Source organism: Rousettus aegyptiacus, unplaced genomic scaffold, assembly GCF_014176215.1.
Source record: "Rousettus aegyptiacus isolate mRouAeg1 unplaced genomic scaffold, mRouAeg1.p scaffold_m13_p_4, whole genome shotgun sequence".
NCBI lineage: Eukaryota > Metazoa > Chordata > Mammalia > Chiroptera > Pteropodidae > Rousettus > Rousettus aegyptiacus.
The window spans coordinates 71,554,721-71,582,081 of record NW_023416307.1 but is presented as its reverse complement, the minus strand read 5'-3'; the positions used below and the strand labels follow the sequence as shown (position 1 = coordinate 71,582,081).

Genomic DNA, 27,361 nt, shown 5'->3' with positions numbered 1-27,361 from the left:
CTGTGGTGGGCCTGGTTCCCTGAACCCTCCTCTCTGCATCCCCCAGAGGGCATCTGACCCTTGGTTCTGGAATTGCCCTGGCTACAAGCTGCTCCTGTCTGGCCTGGGTCACAGAGTATCCTCCTTTGCTTGTGGTTGCTCCAGACAGAGGTTTCGTCACTATTCTGTGGCATTTTATTTCTTCACTCTACCCTTTATTAACATTTTGAGACCCATCCAGTTTCGTTTCCTGACATGCCCCTGAGTAAACCTTGCTAATCAGCCCTCTGTGTCTTCCCATCACTGCCGATCTGGCCCTTTGCTGAGGTGTCCTTACCCATCCTCTCAGGCCCAGAAGGGGTCACAACCTCCATTCAGTTTTCCCCAGTTCCTCTGGTCCAGAATCATCTTTAGTAGGAAAATAAATCCAACTTTTTATTTTTATGCCTACAGCACACCTAGTCTTCCAAGGCGGCCTCCCATCCCGGTACTAACTAGGCCCAACCCTGCTTAGCAGCCAAGATCACATGGGATCCAGCTTGTTCGGGCTGGCATTGCTGTAGGCAATTCAACTTATTTTTTAAATGGAATCCGTATTTTCAGGTAGTTTGGCATATTGTAAATAAACATTTAATTTTGCTGTACTTACACACATGTCAAAGGCCAGTTCTCGTTTGAGAAAATAAGAATGTCCTCAGATCAAAAAGCAGCCAAACAATTTGGCTGTAGTTACTAGTAAGGAACTATGCAGAGCATAGTAGGTGGTGGAGTACTTGCTTCAGAGGACTGGTTCTATGCTGCCCTTACGACTTACCTGTTTTTTATTCTGGACTGAGTTTCTGGTGTTACGGGAACCACAAGGATTGTACTGTTGTGAACTCCCCAGGGTTGGTCCACAGACTGGGGCCACTTTCTGTGCTCTTCTTTCATGCTATTCCTTTGGGACCTAGGGACTTGCTGGTGGCTTTTGTCCTAAACGCTCTTAGCACAGATTCTGTTCCTTAACCTCGTATGCCCATAGCACAGTGCGATTGCAGAGTGGATGTGGACTCCTAAATTGCCCCTTCCTTTCAGTTCAGAAGCCTTTTCTCATGAGTAACTATGAGGAAGTGTTCAGGACATTAAAAAAAAAAAATCGCAAACGTGGACAGTTGTCAAATATTAAGTAATTTTAGTTTTTGTCTCTGGTCTATTTGTGGTTCCTTTTCTCTTGCTAAGCCTCTTTCAACATCTCATTCCCGCTGCTTATATTATATATTAATATTTATATTTTTCCTTTTGAGGGAGTAATGCAAAAAAGGTGCATGTTTTAGTTAATCATGTATTTTGTATAATATACATTATATAATTGATAAATAATAAAGAGTACACTTTGAACCTGTAGTTAAGAGGCTGTGTTTGGCACGTTTAATTATCTGTTTAAATGTGTGGCTATATGGACTTTCCTTTAGTACATGTGTGCTCGCTTAGCGCAGACAGCCCTTGCCCCTGAGATCTTGTGCCATGTGACAGATGGATAATAAATACCTGTTGGATGGATGGATGGACAGATGGATAAATGCATGACAGTGCTGCTCCATTTGTTGGCCAGTTATTTCAATGAAATATTGGTAGGGTAAATTTCAGTTGAGTTCACGGATCCCTGAAGCCTGGGAAGGTTTCCCTAAGCCCAGGAGCATTTCTTGGGCTGAAAGTCAGGGATCTAGGAGAAGTGATATCTCCTTGGCTTGCTTATGGAGTGTACAAAAATATTTTACCCGTTGTTTTTGAAACTGGGGCTGGATACGCTGACTCCATTGTGACCTCCAGTGTGCTGGAGTTACTTCTTTCTTCTGAAGCCCAATTATTATTATTATTTTTTAAATTTACCTTCCTGGGGATAGTATATACTTCTTTGGCAATATCCTAGGAGAAGAGACTTTGCTCTCCCTCCAAAGAGAAATGCCCTCTTTAAATTTCCTTTTGCATTTTCTAGACTAGCTTATTTTATAGTGTGAAGAATGCAGCCTTAGTAAACAGTTATCCATATTTTAAAACATCTGCCTTTTGAGGTTTTCTCAGATTCTTTTTTATAGAAAATAATGTTAAAGGTAATAGGAATTTCATAGATGGGTCTTCACATATTTGTAGATTCAACTCTAGTTTATACTTGGTAATAAACCTTTTTATGATATTCTTGAGTTAAAATTTTCCATTAATGAAAATAAAACATTGTTTATAGTCACAATGTTTTTAGGTATAACCATTTCAAAATCAAATGGTTGCATTTTATTGATTTGTTGAATTGTACATTTTATCAAACATTGACTCTGGCACATAGTAGGCACTTTCTAAACTCTTGTTTCTAAAGAAAAATTTGGTTATCTTTTCCTGGGGTTGCACCTTAGATTATTTTCTGGCCAGAACACGAAACGAAGCATTCCAGAGAAACCTTTGGTTTGTTTATCTTATTGCTCAAACACTGTTTTTTGTTTGTTTGTTTGTTTTGTTTTGTTTTGTTGCCCAGTTAGTGTGGTTATCAGGAAGAGAAAGTGGTTGTAAGATTATTTTCTTCAACTACTTTCACTTCAATATGTTTTGTTTACAACGGGATTATTATAGATTTACCTTATCTAGAAATTTTTCTTATTTAAAATACTATTAACTTTACCTTTTCAGAGATAAATAGTATTTTAAATATCTACGTATTCTTATGTGACTTGAATTATTAAAGGTTTGTTTTAGAAAAAAAGAAACCCTGTATTTAAAATGAAATTTCTATTAACCAATGTCACCCCAATAAATTTAATTAAAAAAATGAAATTTCTAAAAACAATGAAATATTATTCAGCCACAAGAAAAGCTGAAATACTGCCATTTGTGGCAATGTGAAAGGATTTTGAGATTATCCTGCTAAGAGAAAAAAGTTGGACAGAAAAAGTTGAGAAACATACGATTTCACTCATATGTGGGATATAAAACTAAAAGTAACAAACATGACAAACAGAGACTCATGGACACAGTGTATTCGTGGTCACCAGAGAGAAGGGGATTGGGGGACGGTAGATAAAGGTTAGGGGGTGGTCAAATATTTGGTGGCAGAAGGAAATTTAACTTTGGGTGGTGAACACACAATGTAACACACATTTAACTTATTGTTGAATTGTATGCTTGAAAACTATTTGATTTTATTAACCATGTTACCTCAATTTTAATAAAATTAAAAAATATGAAATTTCTATTTGAATGTATTTCTAGCAATTTATAAGATTTAGTGGAGTTGAAACTGGTTTTTCTAGATGAGAAAAAATTTGGTTCCAAAATGACAATTAGGAAAGCAATTTTCCTGAAAACAACCTAAACATCTACTAGTAGGGAATAGGTAATTTTGTGCTATATTCGAAAAATGAACTAGATCTTTACGCATTAATGTGGTTGGATCTCAAAACCAAAAGTATAGAGTGAAAGACACAAATTTTAGAATATTACACAGTTATTATTTAAACGTTAAACAACACTGAAAACAATATTGTATACCATATAATATGTATGGATGTGTGTGGGTGTTTGTATAAAAAATAAGTGGACTGGCTATCTATCAATTCATGATAGTAGTTGCCTCTGGGAAAAGAAACAAGGTAAGAAGGCGAACAAAAATGTACATTTAAAAAAATATCCTTGAGAAGATAAGGTTATTTTGGGTTGGAGTTCAGGGGCGGGCATTTGTTATATTAACATTTGGACTTTTGTCAACATTTTTGTAATAAAAAGTCCATGTAATATTTCCTAAGGGAATAAGTTTCAACTAGGAAACTTACATTTATCAAGACTCTGAGAATGAGACTGAAGCTGTTCTAATGCATCTGTAATTTCACGATATCATTCTGTAAAAACTGGAAGTTGGAGGAATAAGTCTTGAGCATGAGGAAAGCCCCAAGTTGACATGGCTCCTGGGAAGCCATATATTAGATCAAGAATAAAGACCCGGTGGCAGACTGCCTCCGCTGAACCCTACCTTAACACCTTCTAGCTTTGAGAACTTGGACAAGTCAACTTCTCTAAGCCTCAGTTTCCTTATTCAGAGACTGAGAGTAACATTGCCTGTCTCAGTACTGTCAGGAGGATTATGAGTCCATGCATGTAGTAGGCATGCAACAAAGAATAGCTATTATTATTTTTGTGATCACTCCTACAATCGGCAGCCTCAATTCTTTTAGTGTACTATCTTCATTCTCACCTCAGAAGCTTTGCAAATGCTATTTCCTCTGCCTGGAATGTTTTCATTTTCACCCTAATTTCATCTGGTTAATTCTTTCTAAAAGAAGTTATTTTAGAATTCTCTCAAATTCTTCAGGGAAACTCCCTGTCCTTCCTCACCTGGGTCAGTTTCTAGTAGAACCACAAGTGTAATTTAAAAGTTACCCATGAACTACTAGCGAATTTCTGCCTCTCTCCTGGGTTGTTAACTTTTTCTTCACTACTATATCTTTGGCACCCAGAACGATCTCTGGCGTAAAGTAGGCACTGAGAAATTATTTATTGACTAATTCAACAAAGTTCCCCCAGAAGGCGAAAACTTTCAGAGTTAATTTTTTCAGGAAATAAATTTGACTCGATATGCTTTGACAAAAGGATTAACCCACTACTACACTAGGAAGTAAATCTAGGATTGTATAACTTCATAAAAAAAAATATGTCTCATGTATTGGTTTATTTGCAGTAATAATTTTTTAAACATTTAATTAATTATTTTATGGTGACATTGGTTAATGAAATCCAATAAGTTTCAGCTGTACACTTTAACAATAAGGCATATATATGTTTACACTGTGTGTTCACCTCCCATAGTTAGATTTCTTTCTGTCACTACATATTTGACCCCCTTTACCCTATCTACCTCCCCCTTCCCAATAATAAATTTTAAGATACCCCAAAGGATGATTTGCATCATATTTGTAATTTGGTTTTAGAGGATCATCTGATGGATAGTAATATAAGTTTATCACATGTTTTCGCTTGCTGTGGAAAACAAGAAGATTTCCAGCACTCTGATCTTAAGCTTTGATTCATTTATCTGATTGTTTAACCTCAAGTTAACTCACTTTTTTCTTTCAACGACAGCAAAATAGGAATTAACAAACAGATGATAGTGCCAAAGGAGCAGAATAAGCTAGGCTCAATCAGAATAAACTGATGTAATAAGTAGTTTGAAAAAAGGGCTTTTGTAAGTCAGATGGAATGTTACTTATAACTTCCCCCCTCATAACTTTTAAGTGAACTAAAACAGTAAACTCATTGGAAGGGGGACTTTCAGAGTTGGAGGAAAGGCAGAAGACTGATTTCCCCTTAGTTGTGGGTTTAGTTACTCTGGGAGATAAACCTAACGATACTGTAAAATTTGAGAAAGGGTCTGTGTATTCAGATATTAACATATTTCTTCAGGAAAGACATCACATAGGATTTTGAACTGAGACAAGCCCAAATTTATTAGATAAGTATGGGAGCAAAGCAAAATATGAGCAAGCAAGAAACGAGGACTTTCAAAGTATTGACGGAATTTTTATGATCCAGATGGGTGGTAGGAAAGTGAAATTCCATGGCTTAGGGAAATAATGGAAAGCTCTACATTGAAAAAGAAGCCTACAAATTTTAGCCTTGTGAGATTTCGTTCCTCCCCACCTTTGTAGACACACATTTTTTAACACAAATCACTGGGAAACATTACTTTGTAGGCATACTTTCTCTCTGTTAACTGTAGAATATTGAAATTATAATCGCATTTTTGAATGCATATATTCATTCATTCATTGATTCATTAGAACACATTTAGTTTGATGTTAATTATTTGCCAACCTTGGAGTAAAAGCATTTTTTTTTTTTAAAGAAGAATAAAGAACCAAATTTATTCCATATGTATATGCAGGTGTTCATTTTTTTTTAAAGGAAGTGAAACATCTCTTTCTGAGAATTGTGAAAAATTAGTTATTCCTCAGAAATATGATCTGGGGGGTACTGCAAGATACTAAGATACAAACTTTTTTGGAAATGTGACTGTATAGACTCACAAAACCCTGCTAATAACCACTCAACCTATTTATTAATCATCTGCCCCAAATCATGGGTGGAGAGGACTTTCGAAGTCAGGTGGTTAGAAGACTCTGCACTTTGGGAAACAATTGGTTTAATTAACATTCTAATTGTTGTAATCAAGCTACATCCTTGACACTCAAGACCTGCAGTCTTGACCCACAGCATTGGTATCACCTGGGAGCATGCTAGAAATGGAAATTCTCAGGCCCAATCCAGGCCTACTGAATCAGAATCGACATTTTAACAAGATGCTCAGGAGATGCCAATGGACATTAAAGTTTATTAAGCACTGCTGTTTAAATTCCTCTCAAGTTGTTTTTAGAAAAAAAATCTTTACAAACAAGTGACTCATTATCCAACAATGCAACACATAGTATCTTTAGGCAGCTTAATTATTGGCAAGTTCTGTGCTGAGCTCAAACCCAACTTTTTGTATATTGCATTCACTGGTTGTTGCTTACCCACCTGGTAGTCTTCAGAATCTGGCTTAATGCCCCTTCTTTATGAAGGCCATCCAAACATGAGAGTGGGCTGTCTTGTTTCTTCCCTTGAATTTAGCTTCTTAAGGTATAACTACATCCCCATTTCGCCCAGCTGTATCTTTTATGACATTGAGGTTTCTTTACCCATCTATTCAGACTACATAATCTTAAAGGGCTCTTCCAGTTTCAAAATTGTGATTGTGCCTTTACTCCAGCTGATTATTAGTAGGTAGAAGATGAAAGAAACCCAGGAGCTGTACTTTCTTCCCATCTATCTATCTATCTATCTATCTATCTATCTATCTATCATCTACCTATCAATCATCTATCATTTATGGTGACATTGGTTAATGAAATTTAATGTTTTTGCTGTATACTTTAACAGGAAGGCATATATATGTTTACACTGTGTTCATCTCCCATAGTTAGATTTCTTTCTGTCACCGCATATTTGACCCCCTTTACCCTATCTTCCTCTCCCCTCACCCCTTCCCCTCTGGTAACCACTAGTCTATAGTCCATGTCCATGAGTCTCTGTTTGTCCTGTTGATGTGTTGCTTTCAGGTTTATAGCCCACATATAAGTGAAATCATGTGATTTTCAACTTTTTCTGTCTGGCTTATTTCACTTAGCATGATTATCTCAAGATCCATCCATGTCGCAAAGGGCAGTATTTCATCTCTTCTTATGGCTGAATGATATTCCATTGTATATATGTACCACCTCTTCTTGAGCCAATCATCTATTGTAGGACACTTTGGTTGCTTCCATGTCCTGGCCACTGTGAATAATGCTGCTGTGAACATCGATGTGCAAATTATCTTTTCGGATATGGTTTTTCAAGTCTTTGGGTTAAATACCCAGTAGAAGTATTGCTGGATCATATGGTAGATCAATTCTTAGTTTTTTGAGGAAACTCCATATTGTTTTCCATAGTGGCTGAACCAATTTACAGTCCTACCAGCAGTGTATGAAGGTTCCTATTTCTCCACATCCTCTCCAGCATTTGATATTACTTGTCCTGTTGATTATAGTCATTCTAACAGGTGTGAGATGGTATCTCATTGTGGTTTTGATTTGCATTTCCCTGATAGCTAGTGACGTTGAGCATCTTTTCATATATTTGTTGGCCATTTGTATATCCTCTAAGGAGAAGAGCTGTGCTTTCTATACATTTAGAGAAAATGATGCTGAGGCACAAATTTATCATTATCCATGATTTCCTAAGGTTCTTAATTCTGTCTTATGGTGGGACTTGTGTTATAATAATAGCCACTAAAGAGCACTGTGGTCTGCCTTCTAATTTCTAACTGGGTCTTAGCACTGCAAAAATGAAATGCATGTAGAAGTATATGAAAATAATCATTTTCTGTTTCTCTATAAATTTTAAGACTTAAGATTTTAATATTAAGATTTAGATTTCAGATTTAGATTAAGATTTTTAAATGTTTATAAAAAATTTCCTGTAATTCAGAACTCAGCACATCAACTGATTTCATTTTTCTGTAATGGCTTTTAGTAATGTGTTGCTCACACATACATCGAACACATAGAAATAATTGTAGTGTACTCAGCTTTTAAAATCTTTTTTTTTTTTACTTGGTCGAATCTAACTTTTTTTATGTTACTATGATTTTCGTAATAAAGCATAATTATTTTCTTACTTTCCATTACACACATGGCTTCTAAAATAAAATACTGTCATATTTTTGTGAGTTTTGTCTTTTGGTAATTGTTTCCTAAGAGTTTTTAAAAAATAACATTTTCTACTAATACAAGAAATACAGAGCATGCAGTTTTTTGTTTTGTTTTGTTTTGTTTTGTTTTCAATTAGGGTTAGTCTTGTGTAAGAAAAGCTGTAGCAGGAGCATTTTGAGTTTTTTTCCCAAAAAATTTTATGAGAAAGTGGCCACAGCACATTCTTAAACTAGTTGCCCTTACTAATTTTCCCTTCGCTTCCTCTCCCCTCACTTTCTTGTAGATATTTTTATAATCCTTGCCCTTCTCCTCATTCTCTGCTCTCCCTTCCATCCCTTCCTCTTCGGAAGATTTTCAGAGCAACAGTTTCTCCTCTCACCTCCACATTTAACAATAAAGCTGTGTGTATGTGGAGAGAAGTAAAAAGTAAGACAGATGGTTCTTTCATCACCAGGTTGCCTTGGATTAATTGAGCTGAATATTATTATTTTCAAAGAGACTGAGCTGAATCCTGTGGCTAAATAGTCATGAACTATAGTAATGTAATATATGCTACTGGTTTTGCTGTGGGTTTTTTGTTTTGTTTTTAGTAATTTCATCATCTTACAAAGCATTTTGGGGAGGGCCAGGAGTGACTTTATTAAAATAGTATTTTCATTAAAATGTTTTTAAATGGATTAAATTTTTCTCGGGTAGCTGAGCCATTCTTATAAGCATGCTATCTTTGTGTATTATTTCAGCACTTGCAAGTAAAGAAGCAAGGCAGCCTTCGTCTTGGATAATTCTAGTGGAGAGGCTCTGACAATTTAGCACGAAGCCTCTCAAGCATCCAGCACCTTCACAGCATCCTTCACCTTTAAGAACAGAGGGCCACTGGGAAACAGATTCCTTAAAAGTGCAGGTAAGTAAAGGCCACACTGCCATTGTCTCAGACTTCTTAGATGGAAGTTTGAACATTTAAAATGTCCTTATACAATGATACAATGTTTCCATCTTTAGCAGGTGACATTAATTTGTATATAGCTGCCTGTTAATTTATTTCTTACTACTTTGACCTGTGGCCAGAGGATCTCTGAGACTCAATGTAACCGATGACTCTTCAACATACCTCAAAATTGAGCTATTAAAGTTTTAAATATTTTTATTATCAGTCTGGATGGGCCTTTCTTGGGACTTTTTAAAACCGATATGGAAGTGAAAGAGTAAGAAAACTCGTAAATTAACTAGAACATTACATGCACCCCAACACTTTTCGACACTGCTGTTATTAACAAGTTTTTTGTGTAACTTTGGGCAAAGTGTTGTCCTCTCTGGGGCTTGTTTTCTCAGTAGAATGAACTCTATCTAGTTCCCTCTCCGCGCCCCGCCCCCCAAGAGCTGTTATTTTATTAATGATAGAAACAGTACAAATTTCAAACCAAGCTGCAGTTACTATTTTGAAACACCAAAAAAGTGTCCTTGTTTTTAGACGGTTAACTGATAATTCCGTAATAGCATTCACAATATCATCACTGTTGTTCTTCAGGGCTTGGACTACCTTTGCTCTTAACACATATGCTCGTGACATGGCTGGTTCTATGTCCTTATCTTCCACACCTGTTTTATCGACCTCTTCCTCTTCGCTCTCCTCTTGTATAATTGGAATCTGTGTGTTTTATTGAATGTTTGCAATAGCTTCACCTTGAACTTTGAGTTTCTCAGCAGCTGCTAGCTGTACTTGCTGAGATAAATCCTGGATCTTGGCTTCCCCCAAAACTATGTAGGTATCTGAAGCTGGCCTCTTGTAGACATCTGGTTTTGTGATAACAAAAAGGCTAGTCTTACATTTCCAGATAGTGACTCTTAGTAACCTTTATAACCTGTTGAAGACCCAGTTTGAACGTAGCCTTCCATGCCTTCTTTTCACTCCAGCTCTGTTTTGCTTTACTGACTGGTAGTTCATTGATTTCAGCTGCTGCTGCCCCTGGGCTTGCTGTGTGGTTGCCTGTGTGGAATCTTGTTCCTCAAGCTCCAGTACTGATTCATTACTATCCAGACCCCGTCTCAGCTTGGAGTTGTGGCAACTCCTGCTCTGTGGCAGGGATGGTTTCTGTGGCTTCATTAGGCATTTTTGTGCAAAGAACACGGAACCAGGGTGGCGGCAGAAAGAGAGCGAATGAGAGAGCCCCCTGTCTTTAAATGCTATAATAAATAATAATTTCATTAAAGTACCTTAATATAATTTTCAGACATATTCTTCTTAGTATTCCTGGAACCCCATGTACAAATTTAAGATAGCAATTTATGAACTTGTTCTGAGAAAGTTCTGGAGTTTAATGTCTACCAGGACGTAGCTCCATGTTTTACATTTTACAGTCTTTCTGAGTTGTTGAGATTTGTCAGGAATTATTCTACTAGCAGGTTTGCTTCGTTACTGCTTTGTTTGGAAATTGTTTTGTTAAGGATACTTACTGATTGAGAACTTTAGGCTTTGGTGGTACTGGCAACTATGGACATTTGCAATGCTTTTGGGATTTAGTTTTGGGAATCTCTTGAGCAATTTGTCATTCAAATTGAGATCATTCTTGAGTGGTTTCAAAGCCCTTCCCCACTAGGAATGCAGAACTGCTGAGACCAAGAACCTAGGCTGGAGGTAGGGCTGGATCTTTTGGTTTCTTACTGGCAGAAACATCTTCATTTAATGGAATCTGGGTTATAATCTTCTTGGTGATTTGTAGAACTGCCTTTCCTGTCCATCTTTACATCTCCTGGCATCAAGAACATGGAAATATTTTGAGCATAATAGTGACGAGCATGGATTCTGGTGTGTGCTTGCGTCCAAATTTCAGCTCTGTCACTCACTTGGGTGTCCTTGGGTACGTTATAGCTTCTCTGGGCTTTAGTGCCTTCATCTGTATGATGGAGATGTTAAAGGGTGGTTTTGAGCATTAAAAGGATGTACATCTAAAGCATTTAAAATAGTTCTGTCACATAAATGTTTAGAAAATTTAAACTCTTTATTGCCGTCTGTTGCAGTGATTGTTCTTCTGCCATCATTCTCTAGTCTAGGGCTGACAAGTGCTCAACTCTTCGTTCTTGTTAGACATTGCTGAATGACCCTGTTATTTGATTCTGAGCCTAGAACACAATATTTGAATTCTTTTCAACATTATAATGAATCTAGATCAGAGTGTAAGATGAAACCTATTTGCTAATTCAGATTATTTGTAGAGTTCTTGATTTTATTTCTTGTTTTCAGACATGCCAATTACAAATCTGGGTTATTTGTTTTTGTTAAGACCCAGAGCAGTTTTTTTTTCTTTTCTTTTTTTTTTTTTTTAAGAAAAGTGTAAAAAGATGTTGGCTTCTATAGCTAGAATAGGGGCCTAATTCTATGCTGAGTTTTGCTAATGAATTACTACTGTCTTGAATGCCTTTTATTTTATATTCAGAAGCAGGCGAATAAGGCTTCCTTCCTATCACAGATACTTTGAAATGTTGAAATGAATGTGCAGAAGTAATAGTCAGCATAGTAATGGAAGCTTAAATTTTTTGAAGCTATACACAGGATGCCATGAGTTCTTTAGGATCTTTACCAGGATGTTATGAAATTGAATTTCAGTGAGGGCTTGGTGTATGGCCAGCTAATACTTCATTAGTTTTAAAAGAAGAATTAAGACAAGATTAGGAGGGTCCTTACCACGTGCCAAACATTTACCTAAATGCTTTGTATCTACTACTTATTAATAGCTCTGTTAGGTAGCACCATTATTCCCATTTTACAGCTGAGGTAACTGAGGTATAAAGAAGTTAAGCAACTTCCTAACTTCAGAGATAGAGCTGAGACTCAAATCCAGAAGGACTGGTAGTCAACCAGGCAAAGTTAACACATAATTATGCTACTATCTACAAATAATAAATGGAATTTAGAAGATGAGAAGATGCAGAGATCAAATTATAGAAGCCTTAAATGCCAGGCTGAGTAGTTTTATATTTATTTGGCAGACATTGGGAAGCCACTGAAGGTTTTCCTGTGTGGTGGGTGACAGAATGAAAAGTAGGCTTTGAGGATTTTATGCTAGGCGCAGCATGTGGGTTGGTTTAAATAGAAGAAAGATTAGAGATTATTGCTAGTAGCTGAGAAGTAATGAGAATGTGGGTTTAGGAAACAGGATTAAGATAAGAGAACACCTATATTAAGGTGTGATGAGGACAAGAAGGTCTAGAGCACAGGCAGAAAAGATAGTGAGACGCAGGCCAGTGCAGTGCCACCCAAAGGAAGGTAGTTCAGGAATTGAAAACCACAGAGATCAGAGAGAGGACTGGAACAAAACGAAGACGAGTTAGCGGGTTATTATTGCACTCCCACAATAAGACTGGAATTGTTCTGGAGGAGAATCCACATGAGGATGTTTTTTTGTGCTACTGATGCTGCTACTTATAAGTGAGGTAAACTTTGGCAACTTTTAAAATTCTAAATCTTGGCTGTTTCTTTTGTAGTATGGTGACATAAGACCTTACTCTGTTTAAATGACCTGAACTCTAGTGATCTTTCCAGCTCTAAGATCTGTAATACTTGGAGCCAAATTGTAAACAGCAATAATGGGAAATGTTGGTGATAAAGTTTGGTGGATGATTCAGCTGGCACTTTTAGGTGAATCAGAAGGTGATGCAGAATGAAGTGTGTGTCCTGTAGGTGTAACCTGAGAGGAGTCCTCTCAACAATACCAGTCGTATCATAGTGATGCTGGTAGTAAATGGAAGGATAAGACTAAAAACAATATAGGAATAAAAATATCTAGGGAATTTACAAAGAAACTGCAAACATACCCTAGAATGGTGAGGGGAAGTTTTCTCAAAGCCACTTATTTTCAAAGTGGGTCTGACTAGCTTCATCAGAGAAAATCCTGCTGATAGGAAAATTTAAAAGGTCAAGCCCAAAAGACTTTTAAAAGAGATAGCCTGGAATTTAGAATGAGCTTCCAGTTCCTTTCAAAAACTGTTTTTTGTGAAGCCCAAATCCTCTCAATGGCACACAATTCCTTTTTTCCTCTGACCTCCAATGGTGCTTCTCAAACACACATATCACAGTTAAAATGCAGATTTGATTCAGTGGTTCAATGGGTGGGGCTGAGATTCTGCATCTCTGTCAAGTTACAGATGATGCCAATATTGCTGGTTAATGGACCACGCTTCAAAAAGCAGGAGTCTAAAATATTTAGCTTTTCTTCTCACAACAGATAATCATACTCATTTTGAAACAGTGTAATTTAGCTCCCTCACCAGTCTGTGAACTCCGTTCCCAAGATCCTGAAGTAGATGAGTACATGTGCATAATGAGTGCTAGATATTAATATATTAATCAGTTCTTACCTCTGCCAGTGGTTTGTGTTATTCAATGGTGTTAATAATTTGAATTGTTTTAAGTAGTTTTTCCTTTTAACTGAAAGATTGAAGCAAATTTGTTTTTCAGGAATAGGTGGTAGAACGCAATATAAAATTTTCATATAAATTTAAACATATAGTTACTGTATGATCCATGAGGACATAAGCCCACCCAAAGATTTGTACTTGAGTGGTCAATGTAGCTTTATTTATAATAACCAAAGACCGAAAAGAAACTAAATGTCTATTAGCCAGTGAATTGATAAACAAAAATAAGGAATAGCTTTGCAATAGAATATTACTTAGTAATAAAAATTAATTCCTGCTACAAGCAACAACATGAACATTTTTTTCAAAAGCATTATACCAATTGAAATAAGCCAGAAAAAAAGATACATACTGCATGACTCCATTTATGTGAACTTTTAGAAAAAGCAAAACTACAGTGATAAACAGATCAAGAGACAGGAACTGGGGAAAGCGAGCTGACTGCAAAGAGGAACATGGGGACTTTGGGGCTGATAGAAATGTTTAGTATGATTTCAGTGGTTGTTACATGACCATATTCATTTCTCAAAACTCATCAAATTATACATGTAAAAGTGGCAAATTTTATTATATAAAAATGTTTATCTTAGTAAAGTTAACTACATAATACTTTTTGAAGGATGTCTTATCCGTGGGATATTAATATAAGAAAATAGAAAAAAACGCTCACTTTGGGAGAAGAAATGGATCTTTGGGAGAAAATCTGAATAAACAGTAGAAACATAAGAAGTTCCTTTAAAAGCTTCTTTGTGTATTTTCAATGTAGTTGAGTCTAAAGGGAGAAATTTTGAAAACAGGAACTTCAATTCACTTATGTTTAGTACCCAGTATAGTATGCTATTAGCTGAATGAAATAATCTGTCCTGCTGTGCTATTAAAAAATAAAATTCTGCTGAAAAGTCATTTTTCTCCTTTTTGTATTCTTTGCACTGAGCACATCCAATTTTTAGGGGAGGATTCCATCATCTACTTTGGCAGCGAAGCTTTAGCTTTTAATTAGGTGAAAATATCTGTCTAAATAGACCGAGGACAAAATCTGGCAAAAGCACTGTCTTTCTAAAAGGACTGAAAGAGAAGAGTATGTGTGTATGTGTGTAGGAACTAACTGCTTATCATTGTATTAGCAGAAGAATCGGGGGAAGAGGAGAGAAAGAAAGTTAACATATGTGTCCTTCTACCTAGCAGGAAGAAAAAAATGATGTATTTAGAAATTAGCCAGAATGTGTACAGTTGGTCCAGTTGGTTGAAATTATATAAATTGATTTTTGGGGGCGGAAGAGACATAAATCAAATTCTAATTTTGTATTAATTTACTCAGTCATGTCAGATTTTCCCCCTTAATTTGTATCAAACAGCTGTAGCTCAACTCTTCAGATTTAAATGTAGCCTTTTTAGGTGTAATATTGTGTGTTATTTCATTTTGCATATGCTATTTTATTTAATTATGGCCTATTAAGCATTTTTAGGTCCTTTTAGCAAAATCCCATTAACTAGACTACTGATTACTTAAGATTCATCTCTTTAATTGTGAAATGAATGGTTTTCATATAATGTTTCTAAATGTGTTTTAATAAATGCATACTTTTAATGTATATCATTCCCTTGCTTTACTTAAAAAAGCTATTAAGTGAATATATTGAGTTCATAATGTTACAGTTTAAAAATACAATGATTATAGTTTCCTGTAATGTACAATTAAAAAAGAGACACATCTGGGTTCGAATTCTGGCCACTGCTCTTGGAATCAAGCATCTCCCTCCTTCATGGGGATGATAATATCCCTGCTTTCATCATCATGTGTGCAAAGGGCTTAGTGCAGTGCTGGGCACTTAGTAAAGTACTTAATAACTGTGCTATATTATACTACAGGATCATCAACACCAAAGGGTGGAGGTCTTTGGTATGTAAATGAGGTTATAGACACATTTGGATCATCCAATTCATGTTAAGAACCACACTTAAAAGAGGGGTAGTAAATGAGTTAAAGAGAACTGGGGACTTTATTTATATTTGTCACGGTGGGGTCCTTTGCATCTCCCTTAAGGTTTGAGCTATATGGAGATGGCTAGTTCTAGAAGGCTTAAGAGACCCATGGAGCTGGACTAAAAAAATCTAGACGTTAATACATAGCTAGAGCTAGCGCTAACGTTCACATGGGCATGTGACCAGTCATAAACTGAGCAATAAATACAAAGAGGAAAGAAGGCAGAGTATATGATCTTTGAGCCAAGTTCATACAGTCTTGGGTGTGGGTCAGTGTGAGCTGAGGACTGGTGGAGACTGAGTAGAGTAGGCCTCTTTGAGGGCTGAGTGGACACAGGCTGTCAGCAGGGCCACCTGGTAAGGTTGTGGTGATAAGCTGTGAACAGGTGAACCTGGCTAAGGGGTGAGTTGTGGCTGAAATCTTGCCCATGCCAAGATATGTGCCCACAGGGCTGTGTGGTGTCAGAGGAGGTCCTTTTCTAATATGCACAAAGATGCAGGCTATTGGGCATTGCTGCTGAGCAGCAGCAACCCGAGTATGAGGTGACAAAGCAGAAGAGCAGGATCCCCGTCACTGAGGAAGCGGAGAGCATAAGGAGACAGAGTGGATGAGAAAAGGCAGGATCCTTCGTTACTAAAGAATTAGTAGTTCGGCTGCAGAGCTCCTGGGGTGGCGGACAGAAAAGAATGCAGATATTAGAAAACTGGATATGATTCTGGGAGCTGGCAACAGGAACCCAGGTTGGCAGATGAGATGTCCAGGGTCAGCATACATTTAGGTTATATTTTATTTTACAAGCAGTGTATCCTCAGGGCTCAGAGGGCATGATGAACCAGAACCTCTGTTGATTCCTTGTATAGTAAGTTGAGAATCACTGCTCTCAAATCAGAACCAGAGAAAAAAATGGATACTGAATCAGACCAACTGTTGAGCTGGCTATCAATGGCTGCAGGCCAAGACAGCCCAGGCTGGAGTGGGGCGAAAATGGCTTATGGAGCGCAGCCGGGGAAACTGGGGGCAGACAGGCCAGGCAGACTGTTTCCGTGCGAGAACGTGGAGGGTGTTTCTTCCTTGTTGTGTGATGTTGATTGAGAATACCTATAGGGTTTTTGTACCTGGTGAGGAGAATAAAATTTCCAGAATTATTGCTATACATACTTTTTTTCTAGCAGTCTGTTGGAAAAACAAGCTCCTTTAGTTTTGAGGAAGAATTAGTAGAGTCTAAAAACAAAAAATGACTGTTTTCGACCATCATTCCATAGGTTATTATTTTATTTTTACAAGCAGTGCTATCATGGTTGCTCAGGGGCTCAGGAGTGTGCATTGAATGAACCGAGAATCCTCTAGTTTGATTCCTATGTATAGTAAAGTTTGAGAATCACTGCTCTAGGACACTCAACAGAACCATGGAGAAAAAAATAATGGATTTACTGAAATTCTGAGGAATGAAGTTGGGAGGAATAATAGGGTTTTATTTCAGCATAGTTCGTGACTATAACCTTTCTCTCCTTTCACTAATCCCCAGAATCAATACTACTTAAGGAGCTGGCGGGATAGACAAACCTTCTATAAGGTTTAGTCTAATATCAAAAGGCTGGGTCTGAGTACATTTGTAGAAGCTCACAGGAGAGAGGCAGTGGGCTCTAGAGTTCTGGTTCTGATACTTATCAGCTCAGGAAAATTACTGCTTTTCTCAGAAATTCACTTTCCTCATCTATAAGATAGGAATTGTAAGTTTGCCACTCCCCTCACAGTATGGTTATGAGGATTACATGAAATAACACACCAAAGGCATTTATCACAGGCCTTGGCATGGGCCAAGCACTCATATATCTTAATGATTCTAATCAGCCATTATTCATTGGGCATTTGCCATGTGCTAGGCATTTTGGATAAAAAGTTAATTCAAAGCATCTAGTTATGGGATCTGTAACTATATTCAACAACTACTTAGCATTTTCTATGTGACAGGTATTGTTAGAAGTGCTGGAAATAAAATAATAGACAAGACATATAGTTCTTTCATGGAGCTTTCAGTCTAGTAGGATGACCACTGTAATATTTGTTATGGTCTCTGTATTTCTTTTCTTTTTCCCTCCATAGTTCTCTTGAGTCTCCTAGAACATAGGTTATTAAACTTTAGTATGCATAAGAATCAGATTGGAGGGTGCTTGTTTCAGTGCATTTTCCTGAGCCCCAGAGATTCAGATCAAGTAGGGGCTCAGGAAAGTGCATGTTAACAAGCGCCCAGCTGGTGCTGACCCTTGGGCCTGCCAAATCACTTTGTAGACTGCTGCCTTACAGCCACCTCCCTTTCACCAATATCTGGATTTGCCCTTTTAAAATTCCAGCTTCCAGCAAAGCACTGTCAGGAAGTTATAGATTAGAATTCTCTAATTAGAATTCTCTTTTGACTTCCTCTCAGGCCTTTTTTTTTTTTTTTTTGAGAGACAGGATGATACCAGGAATAGAATAGAATCCTCAGAAAGGAGTGGTCAGACCCTAAGTCTATTTCTGTCTCTCAAACTGCATGACCTGGGACAACTCACTTCAGAAACTTTCAGTTCCCTCACTCATCATAACAAGTGCACACTCACTTGTTTTGCTCTTTAAATCAAGTGTTGGACATACACGTGTTTTATGAACTTTTAAGCTCTACACAAATAAAATATGCTTTTATTTTTAAGGAGAAGGAAAAACTTTTGACAAGATTGAGCTCATTTTGGCATATGTAGATTATTTGTATATTGGGTTACAGGTCATAATTTAAGAAGAAATAAACATTTGATCTCTGCCAAATCTCACTCCTACTCTCCTTTAATGTCCTTTACTTACACTATTTAGATGGATAATTCCTTTTATGATATAAACTTTGTAACAAATGTCTTAAGGAACTTGGTCTTAGGAGCAGCCACACCCACTAGGTAGGCATCTGTCATGTTTAATGTCAAGATCTGGAAAACTTGTTTGTTTTGGTAAATGAAGCTATGTTGCAGGTCCTTAACATTTTTTTTTTTTTAAAGCAGGCATTCTATATTAAATTCTAACTGATTTTCCTTAGAGTGCTTTTGTTCAAAGTAAAATGGTCATACCACTTATAAAATTATAATTAGAGATTTTGTTTATTTGTGGAAGCTTTTTCCAGTGAGCAAACAGATGAACTATACACATTTTTCACAAGGATATCCTGGCTGGTCTCAATCTACTCTGTAACTTGAACACGGACCCTTTGAAGTGCCTGACATACTAGAGAGTGGCTAAGCTTTCTAAAATTTTCTAAGGTAGTGTATGCAGTGGCTCTTCAAGAGTAGGTTCGTTTTACTTTTTGAAGGAAAAAAGAATGTTCTCTCACACTACTTTGTTTTCAGCTAAACCACATATTAGTGAATGAAAAACAACAGAATCTTGGTTACCAATACTTCTGTGCTTTGTGAAATGATACATAAATTTTCCAAAGGGTGTATTTTGGGGAAAAGATAAGTAAATTGAATTGTAAATAATGAGTTTTTTCCCCCTCCAGGTCATATGCTGCCTTATCTTAGATGTAAATATCTTTTTTAAAAATTGCTGATACCAATGCCATCTTTGTTGGGTGTTTGCATAAATGATGTTATTATGAGTGGAGTCTTCAGTATTTAATTTGAGTATTTAAGTAGGCTGATTGGTGAATGTTTTGGCCCATGGGAAAATACCTTCTAGACAGTATTAAATGCATCCTGTATTCATGTTTGGATGTATCTATATGGCAAAAAGACAAACAAACCATAAAACAAACCATTTTGCTGAGGTCAGTTCAGTCAAAGGTGTGAGACAAACCAAGTCCTCATTAGCTCTCTGTCAGTACTGATAGACCCTCTATCTTGTCATCTTGAAGCATGGCTCATGGCCTCTGGCAAAAGTGTTTAATATTAACACCTCTATGATAAATTACCTTTTAGAGCCAAGCTGGAGTCCAGTTCCTTGACCCTTCTCAATTCACCTAGCACAAGAGGAGGAAGGGAAACTAACATTTGTTGAACATGTTGTAAGGGCCAGGCTCTGGACTACCTATCTTGTCTGTCTGAATCTTCAGTTAGCCACTTCAGTGGTACGTCTAACATCCCAAACACCTCACTGTCTTGAACTTTTACTCTGATAATCCCAAACCTTAATTCTCTCCTTAATTCACTTGGATTTTAACAATTAATTGTCAAGAAACATAGAACCATATGATTTTTTTTTTAGCTCACTAAATATGCAATTTATTTCTTTTCACCAGGATGAATTTAAGGTGATTTTAAAAATAACCGCTAATACATGAAGATAGCGTACATTACAATGAGCAAGGAAGATGGAACAAAGTGGAAAGAGGAGGCAGAGGCCTGAGGGGATGGAAGCAGTAGATACACATGTCCCTTACATGCTTTGCTCCCTTTGCCATCAGAGGATGCTGGGCTTTCTGCCAAAGCAACAACCCAATCACATTTTAGTGTCAGGCCAATAACAGTACAACACAGGCTGCATTAAAGATAGGCCATGTCTAAGTTTGGCTTTCCATGTGTTTTACTATGGAGCAAAAGACAACGACTGACTTTGTTAGTATATGCAGACCCAGGGGAGAGCCCCAAGACTGAAATCTTACTCCTGTACGCAGAGGGCAGAATAAACAAGCAAACAAAGAAACAGGTTGCTATGCCCGTCTAGTAACTAATAGAGTATATTAAGGAACACTTGCATATGAGGCATGTCTTAGGTGACTGAAAGACAAACTGGATGCCAGTGTAATAGCAGAAATCTAGGATTAGAAAGACAAATACTTTGTTTAATAGGGACTTGAATTGGGAGGTCACCTATGAGAATTATATTGCCTGCTTTTCATATGTTAATGTGGCCACAGTCTTTGGAGCTGGCCAGGCTGTGTAAACATACATGCTGCCCAGTGGAGGTGGTGCTTACGGATGTGAGGCAATGGATATGGGTGGGAATATGCCAGACCAGGGCTCTTATCTTCCCCCCTCCGTCAACAGTGTGTGTCCGGTCTGTGCCTAGTGCATTTCCACAGGTCCTGGTTGCATTGGGGCAACAAGATTCCCCAGAGACTGAGCAGTTCTCTTCCACCTGAAGCCGTGAAGTAATTGACTTATCCCAACAGGACAGCCCATTGCAGAAATGGTTCCCATTCTAGGGACAATTGGGCTTGGTGCCCTCTTTCTCATAGCTTGTCAGTCCATGGCAAGTATGGGGACTGTTGCTGTGTCCTTTGCTTTCTCACACCTTTACTGTACAGGGTACCTCAGTCTGGGTTCCCAGCCTGACATATGAAGCAATAAGCCCCACAATTAGTCATTTAAATGTGTTAACGCTTGGGAAAGCACCTTTGTCCACAGTCCAAAGTGGGTTTTCCGGTTAACAATTTTATGTCTTGTTTAAGGACACCATTTTTCTGTTCCACCAAGTCCGCTGCCTGTGGGTTATATGGAAGATGGAGCCTCCATTCAACTACTGACTAGGTCACTGCGTTTTTAAAAGCAGCCCGGCTTCCTTAGCTATGCATCATCTTATTTGGGCAGTACTGTGCCTACTCTTTCAGTGTACCCCAACTGCAGCATCAACTGACAGGTCAGTTGCTAAAGTGTATATTTTTGCTAAGGTATCTGCTTCCTGGTTACCTGGAGGATATATGCCGTTTGGATAGGGACATGGAAGATAAGATGAGCCTCGTGCTCTTGTAAGCAAGCCCAAATATCTTTCCACGTCTCTTGTCCCTATAAATGTTTGTTCATAATTATTTACTCCTTTGTTTCCATTGTCCAAGCCATAAAGTCATTCCCTTTAAAATGGTCCAACTGTCAGTACACAGGATCAGCAGTCAAGGTTCATGCATGAATACCAACCACACAGCTGTTAATTCAGCCGGTGATTACTGTAATTTGTTCCGATTTCTATCCAGATAGATCAATGGAGGTTGGATGGCAACTGCTGTCCAGGTAGATGGATTATCTTGGCTAGAGCCATCACTATACCAGGTTCCAGCTGGAAAGCCCCCTATTCCTTCTTTGCAGGTTGCAGGGGCTGACACAGGGTTAAGGAAGAGCAGGAGCATTTGGAGTGTCTGTATATTCAACAGGGCTTAATAAATGCTGCATCTCTAAAGATAGAAGACTATTTGACAGAGCACTCCTCTGTCCTAAGTAGGCATGCTATTGAGTCATTGAAGGAGTCTAAGCCATGGCTGAGGCAGGTGGGGGAACACGTAAGTCCACCCCTTGATAGGAAGAGAAGCTCTTACTGTAATTGGCTGTTCTTTAGTTAGAGGCTCCACCTGCAGGAGCACTGTATTCATTGTCAATAATTGCTCTTCTATTGGGGTTTGTCTGATATCTGCCCCCTTCTGTAATTGAAACCAAAATCCAAGGAGCACTCTTTCCTTTTGCTATTTTTGCCAGAATGCTCAGCCAGTCTTGATGCTAACAGAGTTGTAGACATTCTTTTTCTAGTTTTAGTTCTTCCTCTAATTTTCTAACCGTGGCTTCTTCTTCTAACTGGGTGTGTCGGTGTCCTGCCAAACTGCCCATGAGAGAGACAAGCCTATATCTTTGGCCACAAATTTTTATGTCTTGACACAGTGTAGTTCCTCAAACAAGTGCATGAGACCAGTTGTCATTTTTGGGGCATCCCTGTGCTCAGAACAGTCTAGATGTATCTGGTATATAGGCCACACCTCTGCACATGGATGTAGATGTCCAGCCTGATCTTTCTCCCACAAATGCTTTTTTCCCAAAGCTCATTTCATTGGTCCCTGGGCTGGCTTGCCAATTGTTAGTACACACAGACCCAGGAAAAAGCCCTGACACTGAAAATCTACCTCCATAAGCAGAAAGACCAAAGAAAGAGAAGGCTAAAGAAAGACCAGAGAAACAAGTGGTTGGCAACTCCAGTCTGGCAATTAGTGAAGATTAGTAAAAGAAACTTACATAAGAGGCATGTCGTGGGCGGCTGCAAGACAAAATAGATACCCGTGCCTGCCTGGCAAATGCCAAAGAATTACACAGGGTAAAAAGGGGTGGAGAGGACAGTCACGGGCACTAGTATGTGAATGCTACCAGGTTTGGGGAATTATATGCTTGACTAGGTCAGGACAACAGCTTGTAGTGGGAGGGAGGGGGAGGGGGTGCTGATTTATGTCAGAATGAACATTGATTAGGGTCAGCAATCTAAGGGGGATTCGCAGTAAATGATCTCCCCCTTCTGGCCTGGGTCTGACTTGTGGGTCTGACAGCAGTCACATCACGAAACAATCTTTTCCCTAAACTTTAGGTTTAGAAGTCAAACCGCAATAAAATACATACACAAAAATACTCGGCACATATTTTTGTGTTATATGTTGTGCCAGATGCCTGTCATCTTCCACTAGTAGTCCAAAGAGGTAGGTTGTGTGCTTTCACTGGTTAACATGTGAGGACACTCAGGTTGGAAGAGGTAAACTGATTTACCTAAGGTCCCCCAGGCCAGGAATTAGGTAGAGATGGGCCATGATTCCTGTCTTCTGATTTACAACCAGTTTGACTCTTCATAGGGATTATGTATACTAAATTAGAAGTATGTGTAAACTAATTTACGCTTGTTTAATTTATATGCTTTCTCCTGACATAGGCTTCACTTTTAATTAATTTTATAATAGTGGCATGTGGGGGCAGTGGCTATCTTAATAGCAGTGAGAAGCAACAGCTAACAATAAGGGCGGCAAGATCAGCAATTTTGACCCGATAATAACCACAGGTGAACAAACAGCCCTACCTTCTCATCAACTCCAGAAGGTCTCAACTCTCATGGAGCACAGCATGACAATGACATTTGTTAAGATGACCTTCATTATCAAGGAAAGTTCAATTATATTTAGTATATTCTACTTATAAAGGCAAAAGATTTTAAGATTTCCATTTATAATTATGTTACCAGTAAAAGGGAGACAGCATTACATTATTTTGAAATGTATCTAACCGGTCTGACTGAAGTTAACAGATCTGGGTAGGAGTGAGAGTTGTGGTGCACGCAATTGTCTAGACAAACCAGAACTTGGTAAGAGATGTAAAGAAACAGTATACATATTTAAAATCACATGCATTGAAATAAAAGGTCTATTATGGAACCATACATATACATACAGACACACATACAGATAGATATTAAATTTGTCTTTTGCTTTTAATTACATGTGAAAATGAGAACTTTCTCATTTCTGTCCTTGAAGTAAATAAACATGTTTTAGTTTTTTTAAAAAAATATGTATTCTCTAAAAGGTTTTCTTTTTCTCTTTGCATTGATATTCTAAGATTGTGTCAAGTTTTTTGTCTGCAAATGTGCAATGAACTATACTGTCATTTAATATAAAAGTAAGCAAGTATTAGCTGAATTTATCTGTGCTATGATATTGAAAAATCAAATAGGCACCATCTAAAAGGGTATTAAAATTGAGGGGTTGGAAAATATTTTTAATAGATTTTTTTCTTAGTTTTTTAAAATTAGAAAAACTTGTAAAAATTATAATTTGTACCACTTAAAAGTCATTTTGGTCACTGAAGAAATTAAATGTTTATTTACATCTTATATAGCATATATTTGCTTTCTATTAAGGGAGAAAATAGATATTGAAAAAAGTTTTGGATATGGAGTAGATGTGTAAAATTTGATTCTGAATGAAATTTTTTCTTATCTAACATGAGAAAATAGTAGGGAAGCCACTAGCTTTGAAACTATGGAACTGTTTTACGGTCTACACATACATTATGTTGTGTTGATTAAAGATAAGAGGATGAAGAGAGGAAAAAAATTCTCTTTCTGCCCATTTAGTTGGCATTTCCAAAATAATAGGCCTATACCTTTTTTATTCTACTTTCCCCCTTCTATGTGTTTATTCACTAACACTCAAATTTAAGCCATTGGAGTAAATCCATCTGTACAACACTCTTGCCTTTTCTTTGTATTTCATTCCTTTTGTTTCAGGTGGGCCAGCCATGAGAGGGTTCCTTGTGGCCATAATCCTGAGTGCTGTCTTCCTGTATTATGTGCTGCATTGTATATTATGGGGAACAAATGCCTACTGGTAAGTTTTCATTTTTGCTACTTAAAAATAACTTTTACACAGACACATAAATTATTAGAGGGACCTATTGCAAACCCTTGCATCATTTTGAACCTTTTTTCACTTTCCCTTATAAACTTTTACCATTCTACTATCCTGTAAACTTTATCTCTAACAGTTTAAAATTGATAAGCAACACCTTTTATTTACTTTCTAATGAAGCAGTAGTGTTGCCCATCTTTGAGATATAACATTCTTTATATAATATTTCATCTCTTTGAGCTGATAAAATACTTGGACTCTATGGTACTTGACTTCTAGAGCCTAAAATGCTTGGTTAAGAGATTGTTGATAAAATGTAGACACTACATATGGTTTTCTTTATTTAAAACTATTTGCTTTTTATCCTTTTCCCCTTTGTCAATCCTTTGTCTAGAAATTTAGTTTTGATGACCTTTAAATCCTAAGTGTGTGGTAGTGTATGGTTATGTCAAAATAAATCACATGACAACTTCCCATCTTGGACAAAGTTTAGTATTCTTTGCCAGTGTTTCAATAATAGATCCTAGATCGTGTTTCCAGCCTGTGCTCACTACATGAAAAAAACAGCTACTTCTGCATTTAATGTCATTACTGGCTGACTACAAAATAATTGAAATGCTCTTCATAAAAGGAAGTTAAACAAATAGTCACTGGAAAAAACCCAATGTCAAGTGGGCGGGTTTAGCTGTAAGTTTTAGGCTTTGGATTTAAATATCACGCTAAAGAACTTAGAAGTCCGATTATACACTACATGAAAATTATACCACAGGAATCTCCCTCCATTTCTGCCACATCCTGTCCCTGTCCCACACTTAGTAATAGAAGACAAGAACAGAAGAAAAAGCAAGAAGCTTACTAGATTGCTACTTCCCTACAAATTTTATTGTTTGTGACAGGGATAATGATAAAGAAGTCAATGAAAAGGGTCTGAATTGAGCAGTCTTTTATCATCAGGGGTTGAGGGATGTTCATGTCACTCCTAAGCTAACACTTTACTCCAGTTACAGAAAGTACCCTGGGCAATTACCTCAGATGGGTATTTGTGCTGTGAACTTGCTTCCTTAAGAGCTATTTAAGAGAGGTAATTGTCTTTTTTTTTTTTAAAGCCACCCGAAGTTTGACTTTACAGCCCAAAATAGTTTGGTTTCTATTTCTTAATAACCTTAGACGTCAAATAGTATACTTCATTTTGTCCTCTGAATATAATTAAGTTTTTGTGACCCGATGTGCCGGTCCACCATATTTATGTATCTTCTTTACATGTAAATCAGGGAATTCTTGCCATTTGTGGTATTCACAAAAGATGTTTCTCTGCATAAGGGTGTTGCTAGCCTTATGGTTTAGAAACCTAGCAGTTCTAACTATGAAGATTTGGTATCCTTCCAAAATTGAAAATTGAGTCTATTCATGAAGAGTTTAGACTGTTTCTTCCAGTTTGAATCATATGAATTATAGAAGAAAAATGATTAGTTTTCTTTTTAGATTAATTCTTCAGATAATTGATGATCATTAATATGTTCTTATATTAAGCTGTTTTCCTCTTTCCTGGCTAAGTCTGGATCCTACCACCCTATCCACTTCATCTATTTTTGTTTTCTGTCTTGTTTCACAATATCCTTTTAAATTGTGGAGATGACTGCTCAAGGAGACACACAGGGCCTAACCTGGGCCAGGAACAGAGGAGAGTTAGATATGACTCTAAGTAGTGTGATTCGTGGAGTCACCAGATCACAAGGCAGGGTCTGTGGAACCTGCTCAGGTCAGTGTTTCTGTGTTGTCTGCTGCTAGTAGGTATCCCAGATGTGACATGAAGGTCCTACTTGTGCACTTTGTATGAGCTGGGTTTCTCAGGCTTTTGGGAACTTGTAAAAAGCAAGCCAGATTGTGGCTTCCATAGTGTAGTAATTCAAGTGCTTCTTGAAGGGTCCTCGGACTGTTCTTTGAATTACTTGTGGGCTGCTAATCTCAGCCTTTTCCACTTCTCTTGCCTTGCATCCATGAATTCGCAAACAGAAGCAGGACCTGGTGAACGTACTGTCGTCATACCTTGGCCTCTTGTGAGGATTTGTATTTCCTGTCTGAGAGGCCTCTCAGTGGTGGCACCAACTGCATTCCCAGGGCATTTGCTTCCATTTGGGCTGGCTGCCCAGTCCTGCTTTCTGACTGACACTATTTTTGTCTCATAGGGTGCCACCTGTGGAAATGAAACGGAGAAATAAGATCCAGCCTTGTTTATCAAAGCCAGCTTTTGCCTCTCTCCTGAGGTAAAAATATAAAAGAAATTGTGGCATACAAAATGTTTGCAATCACTGTTTATTTTTTTTTCATATAAGTCTTAGCAATATAAAGTGGACTCCCTATATTTCAGTAAGAGCTTGAGTATCTTCTCTTTTTGTGCTTGTAGTCATATGTTTTAAGAAACGACAGTGAAGGACTCAATCAGATCAGTGTTCTTTTCGCACAGGTGAGATTAGAGAGGTCTATTTGTGTTCAGTCATAAAAAGTGAACTGTTTTTTTTTTTAGGATTTTCCACCCCCTTGTGTTCCCATGTTGTTTTCCCATTCTTTTTATTTTGTAGTTTTTCCCTTGCCTACAGGTTAAGCTTTACAGTTAGAAAATTTTCCTGAATTTTA

At 37.5% G+C, this 27,361-nt stretch overlaps 2 protein-coding genes and 1 pseudogene across 4 annotated transcripts in view; 1 reads left to right on the top strand and 2 right to left on the bottom strand.

Annotated features, from left to right (window-relative positions):
* The window catches only part of LOC107505649 (translation initiation factor IF-2-like), a 67,242-nt gene extending 56,906 nt beyond the window's left edge, over positions 1-10,336 (bottom strand). The window contains 4 exon segments of the mRNA XM_036219661.1: positions 9,706-10,071; positions 10,073-10,191; positions 10,194-10,261; positions 10,263-10,336. Of these exon segments, the coding sequence (XP_036075554.1) occupies positions 9,706-10,071; positions 10,073-10,191; positions 10,194-10,261; positions 10,263-10,336 (627 nt within the window).
* Positions 1-27,361, top strand: part of ST3GAL6 (ST3 beta-galactoside alpha-2,3-sialyltransferase 6) — a 66,946-nt gene that overhangs the window by 12,245 nt on the left and 27,340 nt on the right. For 2 of the 3 annotated variants that reach the window (XM_036219936.1, XM_016135827.2), the window contains exons 2-4: positions 8,969-9,129; positions 24,607-24,706; positions 26,914-26,991. In XM_036219936.1, the coding sequence (XP_036075829.1) occupies positions 24,618-24,706; positions 26,914-26,991 (167 nt within the window). In that variant the 5' untranslated portion in view covers positions 8,969-9,129; positions 24,607-24,617. The remainder of the gene's footprint in view (positions 1-8,968; positions 9,130-24,606; positions 24,707-26,913; positions 26,992-27,361) is intronic. The other variant, XM_036219937.1, reaches the window with a different exon arrangement.
* On the bottom strand, positions 424-544 carry LOC118602194 (annotated as a pseudogene).